Source organism: Furipterus horrens, unplaced genomic scaffold (genome assembly GCF_987537825.1).
Source record: "Furipterus horrens unplaced genomic scaffold, mFurHor1.1.pri manual_scaffold_4, whole genome shotgun sequence".
In the NCBI taxonomy this organism is placed as follows: Eukaryota; Metazoa; Chordata; class Mammalia; order Chiroptera; family Furipteridae; genus Furipterus; species Furipterus horrens.
Window position 1 is genome coordinate 23,728,291 of NW_028327174.1, and position 13,064 is coordinate 23,741,354.

Sequence of the window (13,064 nt, forward strand, 5' to 3'; positions counted from 1 at the left end):
TTCTTCCCCTCCCCCTCCCAGCTGATAACGCTCCAAATGATCCTCATACCTATGATTCTGTTCCTATTCTGATTTGCTTAGTTGGATTTTGTTTTTATTTTTCAGATTCAGTTGTTGATAGTTGTAAGTCTGTTGTCATTTTAGTGTTCATAGTTTTGATCTTTTTCTTAAGTAAGTCCCTTTGACATTTTACATAATAATGGCTTGGGGAAGATGAACTGCTTTAGATGCACCTTGTCTGGGAAGCACTTCATTTGCTCTTCTATTTCAAATGATAGCCTTGCTGGATAGACTCGTCCTGGTTACAGGTTGCCTTTCAACACATTGAATACTGCTTGCCAGTCCCTTCCTGTCTGCAAAGTGTCCTCTGAGAAATCAGCTGGTAGTCCTATAGACAGCCCCCGGAAGGCAACTCTCTGCCTCTCTCTTGCTGCCCCCGGGACTCTGTTTTTATCTTTCACCTTTGGCATCTCAATAATGATGCGTCCTGGTGTGATCGTCTCTGGGTCCAGCTTGTCCGGGACTCTCCATGCCTCCCAAACCTGTAAGTTCATCTCCTTCACAAAATTTGGGAAGCTTTCCTCATTTTTTTCAATTCTTGCTTCCTCATTCTGCACTGGTTGACTGTTTTTTCTTCCTTATGTTCCAAATCATTGATTTGAACACCAGTTTCCTTCCCTTCACTATTGGTTTTGTGTGGATTTTCCTTTGTTTCATTTACCATAGCCTTCACTTCTTCTCTTATGCATTTGCCAGACTCAGGCATATCTGTCAGGCCTGTGAGCATCTTTATCACCAGTGTTTTGAATTCTATGTCTGTTAGGTTGTCTATTTCCTCATCTGTGAGGTTGGCTATCTCCTCGTTGCTTAGTTCTCCCACTGGAACCTTGATCCATTCCCCCTTTTGGGCCATACTTCTCTGTCTCCTCATTCTGACAGGCTCCTGTGTTTGTTTGCCTCCGCGTCCCAGGTAGAGCTGTTTCTCCTGTTATGTTGTAAGGGGTGGAGCCTTAGGGATTTGTCAGTGCAGGTCGACCTTTTTCAGATGTTGTGGTGCTGTATGTGTGTGTGTTGGGGGGGGGGCGGCCCAAGAGGGAACAATGCTGCCTTCCCAGCACTCGCCCCTTTTCCAGGCACCTCTTCCACTTCTGCACTGGACTGGTGCCCCTCTAGCTGTTGCTCTGGCCATCGTTCCCAGAGTGGGTGGGTCTGTGGATGTTCTAAGACCGTGGGGGCCCTTTAAGCAAGTGGACCCTGCTGAGAGACCAGCAGTTTCTTCCTCCACTCCATCTCCCACTGGTCTGCACAGTAAGAAGCAATGAGGTTTGATTTTCCCTGGTGCTGGGCAGCTGGGACTCTGAGCTGCTAGGCCCAGTGAGGAGCTTGGAATGCTCCCCAGGTGTCCCTCCTGACTTTAAAATGTATTACTGCGCTTTCTGCGGGCCCACTGCTGCCACCGCCACTGCTGCTGCCACCACACCACATCCTCTCCACCCCTCCTACCTGTCTGGGTGAGTATTTTTTCTTTATATCTTTGTTTGCTGGACTTCCATGCAGTTTGATTTTCTGTAACTTCTGGTTGTTTCTAGTTTTGAGGTAGTTGTATTCTTTCTTAGTTGTGGAGGGAGAGGCAGCGTGTCTGTCTACACCTCCATCTTGGCTGGAAGTTAGTTTCTCTTTCTGATATTTAATTTTTGGTGTATAAAAATGCCATTGATGTCTGAATATTGACTTTGTATTCCCCTATTTTGCTGAATTCACTTATTACATCAAGTAGTTTTTTGGTAGAGCCTATATGATTTTCTTTGTACAATATCATGTCATCTGTCAATAATGACATTTTACTCCCTCTTTTCCACCTTGAATGTCTTTTATTTCTTATTGTCTGATCACTGTGGCTAGAACTTCCAGTACTATGTTGAATAAGAGTGGTGGGAATGGAGAGCCTTGTGTTGCTTCTGATCTTAAATTTTAATTTTTACCCATTGAGTATAATATTGGCAGTAGGTTTTTCATATAGGGCCTTTAATATGTTGAGGTATGCTCTGTCCATTTCCACTTTGATGAGTGTTTTATCATAAATGGGTGCTGGACTTGATCAAATGCCTTTTTTAACATCTATTTATATGTTCATGTAATTTTTGTCTTTCATTTTGTTTAACAGTCTAAACTGTTAAATTAGTCAATGATATAGCCTCAAGCTATAATCAGCAGCCTGTCTTAACTCCATAGGGTGGGGCAGAGTAATCCCTGTTGGCAGGGCTATTGCTTTCCTTAAGGCTGATGCCACCCAGAGAGGAGTGTTCTGCTTGAGAAAGATGGCTTCTGCAGTATGCGGAATGAATACTGGTGGCTGTTCCTTCAGTTCTCTCTCCAGGGTCACCAAAATCAGACTCCCCTCAAGCCTCTCTAGTCTATTCTGCCATCCCTCTGCCATTGCCAAGGTGAGTGGCTGCAAATGAAATTTTTTGTGTTGCCCTTTTAAGAGGCTCTCTGAGTCTTTAGCTGTCTCTTCATGGCAGACAGAAACCCTGTTGCTTTTCACAGTTGGATGTTATCTGGGTTTCTTTCCAGCTCTGGTGCTGGAGGTGGGGGAGCCCAGCTTGGGGTTTAGACCCGACGCTTCTCAGGGGGAAACCCCTGGCCACTGAAATATATCTCCAAAATTTCAGCCTCCAATCATGGGAGCCCAGCCAGCCCTCCTGTGCCTCCTCCACACTCCTTATCAGTCTCATTGTGGTGAAGTGTTTTCTTCTTTCTGCCTGTGGTTATAAGGCTTCTCTCCAGTGCAACATTTTGTTATTCAGGATGATTTCTCTACAACCTAGTTGTAATTCCAAATTGATCCTGGGAGGAGGTTAGTGTACCTTCCACTTTACTCCTTCACCATCTTGGATCTCCTACTCTAAACAGTTTGACAAAGACATTTCCCCTTTTTGTTTTCAATTTTTTAATACCTGGTACCAAGAAGAAATTTATTTTTATATTCAGCTTCTCAGAACCAGTGAAGAGAGAATTTTGGGGTCAAGTGTTATCCAAGTGTACTGATGATGAAAGTCTTTTGCATGGTTTGTATATTAACAGACTTTGGGTAATCAGAGATCATTTACTGGACATGACAAGTTTCTTTTCTTTTTTTTTTATCTTAATTTTTTTTTAGGTATATTTTATTGATTATATTGTCACAATAGTTCCATTTTTTTCCCTCTTTGCTCCATTCGCCCAGCACCCCCCTCCCCCAGGAATCCCCTCCAGGCCCACAGGTCATGCATACAAGCTCTCCAGATTCTCCCTTTCCTATATTATTTTTTTTAAATTGATTAATTAATTAATTAATTTTTTATAACAATAAAAAATAACATTCCCTCCCTCTCAGACTTGAGACCCTTTATAATCTTATAGAGGACAATGGGCGATGATCTCATGCTCCTCTAGCTGCTTCAAGCTGGACATGGTCGTCATCCTACCTACCCTTGGGTGCAGAATTTTCTAATAAGAGTGGGGGTGTGGAGGGGAGGGTGGTCTTCCCACATGGGGAAGGATCTTGCAGACTCCAGGTTGGTTGACTGTCCCTGGACAATGGCGCGCTTGGCTTAACAGGCTGGCTTCCTTCTTGTATTCTGGGAGCAACAGATTTGGCAACAGGGTTAAAAGTCATCATTCAGTCCATAACCACTAGATGACAAAAGACAGGGATTAATTTTTCAATGTCCCACATTAGGGGAAAAAAAAAAGACTTCTTTGGAGGAAGGTGTGCCAGGCATGTCATACCTGCCCAAAACCCTTTTGCCCATTATACTTATCTTGGGCTGAGGGGAATATTTTAGGTTTCCCCCTCTCAGACATCTGGGTCCTTTCTGTCCAAGCCATTAGGATAGAAAAGAGAAACCTGTTTTAAGGTGAAGCCCCCAGTCTATCCCATTCTTCACCAACCCAGTTACTCGGTTCAGCCAAACCATTGAGTCTCAGGAGGCAGCGATGCAGACAGGATTAAGTGAGGCCTATATGTGCAATCACTCAGGTAATGAGATCATAGGCTTATGCATTTTGAAAACAGAAAACACATGTTAATTTATGCAACATAACCCACAAACCAGTCTCTAAATCTGTAAGACTGTCTTATTGGGAAGACATCCAGTAGCAAGGCATTTGACATTCTTTTTGCCTGTAGATTAAGCATCTTTGATGATGCCACAGACCTGGTTTAACTTTCAAGTGAAAACAAACTTTAAATGAAAAGAAACTTTAAAGATGGTTAGCTGCATTGACAAGTTTCATTTTTGTTAGATCAAATACATCTTACATTGGCCAGATTTTCTCAGGCAAAACTTTGTTCAATGATAACTTGACTCTTTGCAGAACTTTTGCTTCTGGTGCCTTAGATATTCTTAATTTTAATGTTGTCTTGTTAATTCTTAAATTCTACAAGAAAAATACCTGAGCATATTAAATGGAAAGCATAAAGATATTTCTCACACTCCTTTATATATTTAAAATGATGAAGAAGAACTTTAATAATACTCCTATTTTGTATTAAATACTAATCAAACATTCCTTGAGAGCATGTGCCAGAAGAAATTAAAATCTACAAATCACCCTTTTCACCCAAATGTGCATTGAAGTCCAGCAACAGTAATGACTCATGGATTTATTTATTTTTATTATAAATTATTTTATTGTGTTTATGATCACAGGAGAAATGAACAAGAAAACTCTTCCTGGACAACTTTAACAACAAAAGAGTCTGATCTTTTTTTTTAAAATAAGCTATAAGGATGGCAGGGAGCTAGAAGTGAAAACTCTACCCCATGCTACAGATTTTATTTGTTTGTTTTTAGTTACAGGACAAGACATTTTCATTGTTGAATAAAACTGTGTGGAAATACATAAAACAAAAAGAAATTTCTCACTTTCTGTTTTGTCCATCCAATCATTTGGGACCCCTTCATTTATTTGTTCTGATTTAAAACACAAAGGAGAATGGACTAAGTAAACTGGGCCATTGAATGAAAATATATTATTTTAATTGGATATTACAGTAGTTGTCATAACAAACTGGGTGGCTTAAAACAAGAGAAAGGTATTTTTCCATAGTTCTGGAGGCCGGAAGTCATACATCAAGGTACTGGCAGGGCCCTGTTCTAAGGGGAATCTGTCCCATGCCTTTCTCTTAGCTTCTTTGGTTACCAGCAATCCTTGGTGTTCCTGTCTCTGTCTCCATAATCACATGGCATTCTCCCTGTGTGTCTGATATTCTCTTAATTTGTGCATGTGCCTGTCTCTGTGTGTCTTTTCCTCTTGTTATAGAACAGTAATATCAAACAAAGGACCCATCCTACGTCAGCGTGACCTCATTTAACTTACATCTTATTTACATCTGCAAAGACACTATTTCTAAATAAGTCACATTCACAGGTCCCAGGGTTAGGATTTCAACATATCTTTTAGGGAGATGCAATTCAACCTATAACAGAGATAGTTTATATTTACCCTTTTAATGATTGCTGACAGCCAGTGTTGCAAGATAGAGGCAATGATTTTCCTCCTACAGCTCAATGAATGCATAAAATGTACTTTTAAACATGATTCACTTAAAGTCCTAAAAAATAACCAAATTTTATTTATCTTCATGTATTTGACTTTGGAAAAATATGCAAATATTTTCTATAGAGCATTTGTGAAACGTTAAACAATAAGTCAGGTTATGGGAAAATGATCCTTCTAACAGTTCTTTTTTTTTTTCTTTTTGTACGAGCTTATGCTAATACCTTCGTATTACTCCATTTCTCTTCTGTCTACCTTTGGGAATATGTTCAGTTAAGCACAGACCCATATAACCATTCCTTTGTGTTTGAGTGCCTACCACATTCTGAGCACCGTGCTGAGTGAGTGGGCCATAGATGTGATTAAGACACAGATTTGACTTTTAAAGAGATTTGAGTCTATAGATGAGAGGAAAATAAACAATTTTTAAAAGTGCGGGATTGTATGAGCATGTGTGCTAAAACATTTGATATAGCCTGAAGAAGAGAGCTCAGTTCTGTACAAATGGGCTGTGTATTTGGAGATCAGCAAAAACTTGCTTCCTTCTTCCCATAATTGCCTAGAAGATAAACTCTCATAATGTGACATATGAAATACTCTTTCGCTAAAATATTTTAGTGGTTTTTACCAACAAATGAGGAATATTGATTTAGTTTTTCATTACCTTATAATTTTATTTTTGTCCATATCTTTAATTTTTTCTTTATGTATGTTATGTTATGCTTTCAACTTAAATTACTATATATGTCTATAAAGTTAATATTTAGTTTTAACTTCATGTGACTTGAATAAATAAAGATAAAATGTATCTAAATAGGGATGGCTAAACACTATAAAATGTTTATGTTCATAATCATTATAAATTCACTCACACCCAATTCTGTACTAAACAATATTGAGTATGACTATGGGGATAATTAACTTGATAGGTGGGCTTAAGTGTTTTACCTGGAATAAATAATGAGCATAGTAGTGCAAAGAAAACATGACAACAGAGAAACAAGGAGTTTCCATGAAAGAACAGAATAAATCACTCAGAAACAAGCCTAAGAATGTATGATAATTTAATGTGTGAAACAGGAGGCACTTGTTACTAGCAGGGAAATATATAATTGGTCAATAAATGATAATGGAATTATTAGAAAGCTACATGAGAAAAAATCCATTTAAATACTTATCACACAACAGATACCAAATAATCTGAGATGGAATTAAATGTAAAAACTTGAACCAGGACTTCTGTTTTCACGAATGCAGGATTTCATCACCACAAAGGTCTCTCTATTGCTACCCCTTAACAGGCACACCCTTCAAACTTGTTCTATCATTCATAACCCCTGGAAATCACTAATTTGTTTTCTATTTCCATAATATTGTCATTTCAAGAATGTTATATAGAAAGAGCTATACAGTATAACCTTTGAAAATTGGCTTTAATTGCACTTAGTATGTTTTTGAGATTGACCCAAGTTGTGTATATCAATAGTTTGCTCCTTTTTATTGATGAGTAGTATTTTGTGGCATAAATGCACCATAGTTAGTTTAACCATTCACCTTTTGATGGGTATTTTTGTTGTTTCAATACTTGGAAACCTTGTTTTCTTTTATACTTTCCTGTGGGTTACTTGAACATTTTTTGCAACTCTATTTCATCTCTAGTGTTTTTGAATGCACTTCTTTGTATAATATTTTAGAGTTTTTAAAAACATTATGGGGAATGGAAACATATTTCAGAAGGGAAATGTAAACATTGATAAAGAACAAAAGAAAAATAGAGTTGTAAATGTCATAAGTTTATTCAACATAGAAATTTTATCTATTTCCAATTTCTGCCCCTTCTTTCTCCCACTGTCTTCTCTCCTAATACGTTTTTGTTCTTCATTTCTGGAGAAGTTCATTTGATGAGGTCCATAAGTTTCCATTTTCAAGCATTTCCAAGTTCAGATTCTAAACAGTAAAAAGAAAGGTAGAAATATTAGGGAAATTCTGTAATCTACTAAAGTAATAATTTTTATATTTTAATTATAAATATTTGAACTTAATATATTTTAGTTATTTTTAATGATAGAGCTGACTGTTCTCATTTAAAAAAGTATTTTAAAGTGGAAAATTGAAGGACTCACAGCAAGTGCTATATTGTCAAAGATGAACCCCGTCAACCAGTTTAGAGGAAGGTCTTGTAGATCACATCTTTCATGCTATGCTATATGAGTAATTACAGTGAAAAGTTTCCTGACCTTAATCAGTGTAGTTTTAGAAATATTCTAGAAAGGTGATAGGTGATAAATGTATTACAGCTGGGTAGAGAATATAGCTAAATATTAGATGATTTGTTTTTTATATGAGGCAAATTACTGAATTCATCTTCAAACAAGTTATCCCAGACACCAGTAATTATATTTGACTTGCATTTTTTCTATTGAGAAATTCTATAATACATCTGAAATTGCTTAACTCATAAATAATAACCCATGGAGTTCTATAATATAAGGATATGTTGAAGAATCTTCCTCATTCAGACAACAGATATTTACTTATTTTCTTTATGTTGGCATTAGATTTTTCCATTTATACTTTACCAGCACTGCAGGGAGCACTGTACTCCTCAACAGCGAATTCATCTGCAACACAAAAATGATGAAACAGAAAGAGTGAAGACATTCAGTAATAGGCACATGAGCAGTGAACTGTAAGTAAACTGTACAATGTAAGCTAAGAAAGAAAGTACAAAAACAGTCAGATAACCAATAAAAGTGACCTCCTTCTGTACTAAGGCTTTTGGGATTGGGGTGGAGGGGTGAATAAGAGAAAATTGGGCTCAGAAAATTGGGCTTGTTTCTATGTATAGAACACTGTACAGTACTTTTTCTCATTGGAGTTGTACCTTCCTCTCTGAACTTTCCCTTAATCTAAGAAGGAGTAGTTTTAACACTACTAGCATGCTGCAATGTTGGTAAGTTCCTAGTTCAAAGTTATGAGTAAATGAAAATATTTTCCATTATGTTTCAAAGTTAACCAAATTTTGTGAGACTATCCAAGGCACAAGTCAAAAACAGATTCAATTTTAGGTCCCATATCACATAATCAGTACTGAGATGTGGTTTTTTAGTTATTGCTGTTCTTCTTGTCTTCCTGGAATAATTCAGTCCAGGGCAAACAACTTTATAGGATAATTTAGAAAGAGTTCATCCCCTTATTGCTCCAAGATCAATTTCAAAGAATGTCTCTAAGACTTGTTTAGGGGCCACATGAGAGGTTAATGTATAAGAACATGATTATCCGACGACCATAAACTCACTTTTATTTTCCTGTGACAAATCGTGGAGTTTTATTTTCATCAAGGTAACCCTTTACTAGGTTAGCCTGTTTTTTTCAAATTTCTACATGTCTGAATCCTACTCACCTGTCTCATAATAATCATAGACTTTTACTGTAGCTGGTTTCAAATTCTTTACTTGGATGTCTTGTTCCACTGAGAAGGAGAAACTCAGGGCTTGTTTGGTTAGCTGCAGAGACAGAAAACTCAGTTACTAGTTATGACCCTCTCTTCTTAAGAGATTATCAAACCCCGTAGTTAGGCTATCTATTTACAAAACCTGGGGAAAGAATGGGACATTTTGGGAATTGCATAACACACTCAGTGGCAGATAAAAGAAGGGCAAAAGAAGCAATTCTATGGAAAGTCAAATGTACTAAATTGAGCCTCATTGACCAGTCCTGTCTTCATTTCCTATGTAGTTATTTTCTTCTCCTTCACCTCATATTTCAAAAACACTAATTGGAACCTGTACTGGTTTGTTGGAGCCTCTAGTAGTTCTCTCAGATCCAGCAGAGTTACAGAGAATCTTACCTCTTCAAAGTAAATCAGGATATGGTTGGTGCTCAGTTCAGTCCTTTGAATCTCACGCTTTTCTTGGAGCTGTTGACCAGGAGGATAAGACAGAGAAACAGGGTGAAGATATTTTAGGCTGAGAGCAGTTTTCAGGTATTTATAATTCAAATGGTTGCTCAGAAACATCCAAGCTACTAATTTTGATTTCTTCAAGATATATTATAATATTTCACATATATCACTTACACAAGGTACGGCAAAAGTAAGTTTACAGTTGTTTGTATGGAAAATACTACAATACTTAATAAATAACAATACAAGGATAAACTTTTGTGTACTCACAACTGTAAACCTACTTTTCCCCACTGTGTATGTATATACATATATATGGAAGATAATTCAATACCTCTTCACATACCCCTAGGTGTCTCAGGGCCTGCTGGAACACTATTAACCATATTTATAAAATATGTCTTATACTTGAGACCATATAACAATGATACCCACTATTAAAATGATGAAAACATCCTCTAGATAAGCAAGTGTGAGGGAGCAAACCTCTTGAAAACTGAATTGATGAAATAAAATTGACAAGCATAAATGGTAACATTTATCATGACTCTATTATTCATAAGGGATTTAGGGATTACCGTACCTTTTTCACTGATGGTTTCACAGGTATGAAGCCAGATATCATCTTTACATCAACAATGACCATGTTGGAGCTGGGTCGTTCCCCAGTATAACTATGAAGTCAAGGCATAGGGACAAGGCATTCAAACAAAATTCTTTGGAATTCATTCAAGGCAGAAATCATTCCTTCTTCTTTAGTCCTAGTGTTCCTTATCCCTACCAACCACTCAGCTTCTCCTTCTACTCTATTTGCCCCTGCTTCAGTTGTTTGGAAAACTCATCTTCATGAAATTGCATTCTGCAACTATGACAACATTTTATTCTCAATGTTAAGTCTTTTTAGTAAGAATAAAGAATTTTTTCTCATTCATAGATATTGTAAGGATTCCATCTACATTATGTGTGACTTTGGATAATGGCATTCCCCCACATAAGAAAATCAATTTGTCATATTCTACAAAAGTTCTGGTATTGATTTAGGATTTACCTGATGTTGATGTGAATCTGAAATTTCCTGTGACTATCTCCATTACAATTCTTGGGGAGAGTATCAACCTTCAGAGTGAAGGGAACTTTTCCTTCTTTCTTGGGCAGGACATTGTATCTCAAGGATGTCTAAAACAAATTTTAAAAATTATTTATTTTTGCACTCAAATAGACCGTCTCTTCTAGGTGATTCATATCTCCCCTTAGCACACATTTCTTTTTCTATTTTGAAATTCAAATCTAATTCTTGAGACTTTTTCCCCCACTTGTAGCATCCCCTTCACCCTGGCAGTCTCACCTGGAGATACACACATCCTGACCCTGACACTCTTGTGCTGTACTCCCCTGGAATCTCTGGCAACGCCACCTCCTGCACCAATAGGCGATTGGCATCATCTACTTGAAATTCCTCTGAGAAGGTCTCTGAAGACTTAATGGTGACTGTAGCTGCTTTCTCCCTTTTAGTAAAAGTTGCTGCTCCATATTTGGAGAGGGCTTGAAGGGCTACTACCGTGTCCTGAAAAAGATGGATGCAGAAATCACTGCAGTGGAAGGTAATAACATTACACTAGATGTAAACCATACCAGCATTACTCTCCCAGAGCTATTTATTTATAAACACAGTTCATTAACTAAGTTTCAATTCAGCTTAGTCATGATTATTAACCATAAATTATTCTAGGTAATTTGAAGTTTTATCATTCAATAACTTATAATATACATGTGGAAATAAAACTCAAATATGTGTCACAAAGCAGAGGCTATTTCAAAAGTGTATAACTTTATATAACAATTTTTGTTGTAAAAATTCAAAGAAGGTTGAAGAAATTGGAGCTCAAATAGTAACAAGAAATGAAGAAGGTGAGAAATATGATTATCTCTGAATAATGAGAAAAGTTTATGTAGACAGAAGAGAGGCATCAGGTGTGGGAAATGTAAGTGAAGACACAGAAAAGAAGTGAGCCAATTCCCCCCAAATTGAAGGGATCAGCCTAATGGGATAGAAATACTCATGTTTACTAGGGAGAGGAACTATTTTGGGTATTATATAATTTTAGTCTTCGGATAAAAATATTTATGTTAAAAGGAAAGTAATCTTATAAAAATATTGCTTTAGGATGATTGGTCTGCTTTACAGTTGAGGGTCCACTAAAGAGAAAAGATATGGAACTGTACAGAGGACAGAGCACTAATTTATGTATAAAATAATGAGGCTGGAACCTTTGTGGCCATGGAGGAATGAAGTAAGTTTGAATCAGAAACACTATTCAATTATTCAACTCTTAGAATATGCTTGCATCTACATATGTATTTATTTTTCTTCCTAGAGTCTCTCCACAGACCTGAGTGGAGGAGAAGCCTCCGTTGGGGTTTTGTTGCTTGGTTATCCATTTCACAATACGTGAGGCGACAGACAGGTCTTCTGAAGATGGGGCAGGATGGGAGGTAAGGTAGGCAAGGAGCAAGTAGGATGTCATCTCCACTTCAGCAGAAGGAGCCCGGGGTTGGTAATAGAATGCCTCAGCTTCTTGAATTTTCCCAGGACGTTGCAAGTGGATTGAGTCCTCTTTGAAATGGAAATAGACACAATCGTAAGTTTAGGGAATGGTTTCAAAATCTAATTTGTGACATCATTATAATTAGAGCTCACCTAGGGAATTCATGTAAATGAAGTAAAAATACTAAGTAATCACCAATCCAGCAAATCTTTGCCAAGACAGTAAATTAAGTTCCCAGCAAATCCCGTTGTGTCTTTCTGCTTATTGCATACTTGCATGATATTAGAAGTTGGGCTGTATAGAGTCAATAAGATGTGAATTGGTAAAATGATTCATGTTACCTAGAGAATTTATTTTTGGTCACTGATAATTATTCTTGCTATCATAATATAATGTAATGTGACATAAACAATCTATAATATAATATAATATGGAATAATAGGTGTGAGTTTAATAGATTCTCTCCCTTCTTCTGAAAACTGGTGATTTTTGGAAGTAAATTTTGCAGGAGTGGCTCTTACCTTCTTTTACAACCTCTTTGTCCAGTGATTGAAGCAGCTCGCTTCGCTTGGCCTGGTTTCCTGCTAGGGCAAAGGCATAGGCCAATAGTGCCTTGGTATAGACAAGACTTTCTTGGGCTCCTGAAATGGATGCCCATGCACTTTCCAGGCAGAATAGAGCATTGCGGACAATTGAGTGCTACAAAGAAGATAAAAGGAGATCTTAAGATAGGAGAATCAGGCTAATGAACTGTTTCCAGGCTAACTGTTGCTTAAAAATACCAATGTGTCTGTGCGACCTCACAGTTTGGACCAGAGAATAATTTCCTCTGCAGCTTACAAATGGAATGTAGTCCTTTATGTTCCAGTGAAATATACCGACAATAAATAACACAAAAACCACAACTCATTTTCCTCAGAGATTCAGAGTTTTGTGATTCTTCCCCCCTTATCTTTTTTGAGAGGCAGGTACAGGGAATGTGCTAGTACATACAGTGACAGGCAGTGGCATCTCCAGCAGGGCAATGGTGATGTAGGCAGAGAGTGTCACCTCATCATCTACTCCACCCT

General features: G+C 37.4%; 1 protein-coding gene across 1 annotated transcript in view; it reads right to left on the minus strand.

The window, feature by feature from the left end:
- Positions 1 to 7,316: 7,316 nt before the first annotated feature.
- The window catches only part of LOC150011342 (pregnancy zone protein-like), a 40,919-nt gene continuing 35,171 nt past the window's right edge, over positions 7,317 to 13,064 (minus strand). The window contains exons 27-36 of the mRNA XM_090272836.1: positions 12,988 to 13,062; positions 12,516 to 12,693; positions 11,839 to 12,062; positions 10,794 to 11,012; positions 10,497 to 10,624; positions 10,032 to 10,122; positions 9,395 to 9,463; positions 8,948 to 9,050; positions 8,124 to 8,165; positions 7,317 to 7,491 (exon numbers count right to left, since the gene is read on the minus strand). Of these exons, the coding sequence (XP_090128962.1) occupies positions 7,469 to 7,491; positions 8,124 to 8,165; positions 8,948 to 9,050; positions 9,395 to 9,463; positions 10,032 to 10,122; positions 10,497 to 10,624; positions 10,794 to 11,012; positions 11,839 to 12,062; positions 12,516 to 12,693; positions 12,988 to 13,062 (1,152 nt within the window). The 3' untranslated portion in view covers positions 7,317 to 7,468. The remainder of the gene's footprint in view (positions 7,492 to 8,123; positions 8,166 to 8,947; positions 9,051 to 9,394; positions 9,464 to 10,031; positions 10,123 to 10,496; positions 10,625 to 10,793; positions 11,013 to 11,838; positions 12,063 to 12,515; positions 12,694 to 12,987; positions 13,063 to 13,064) is intronic.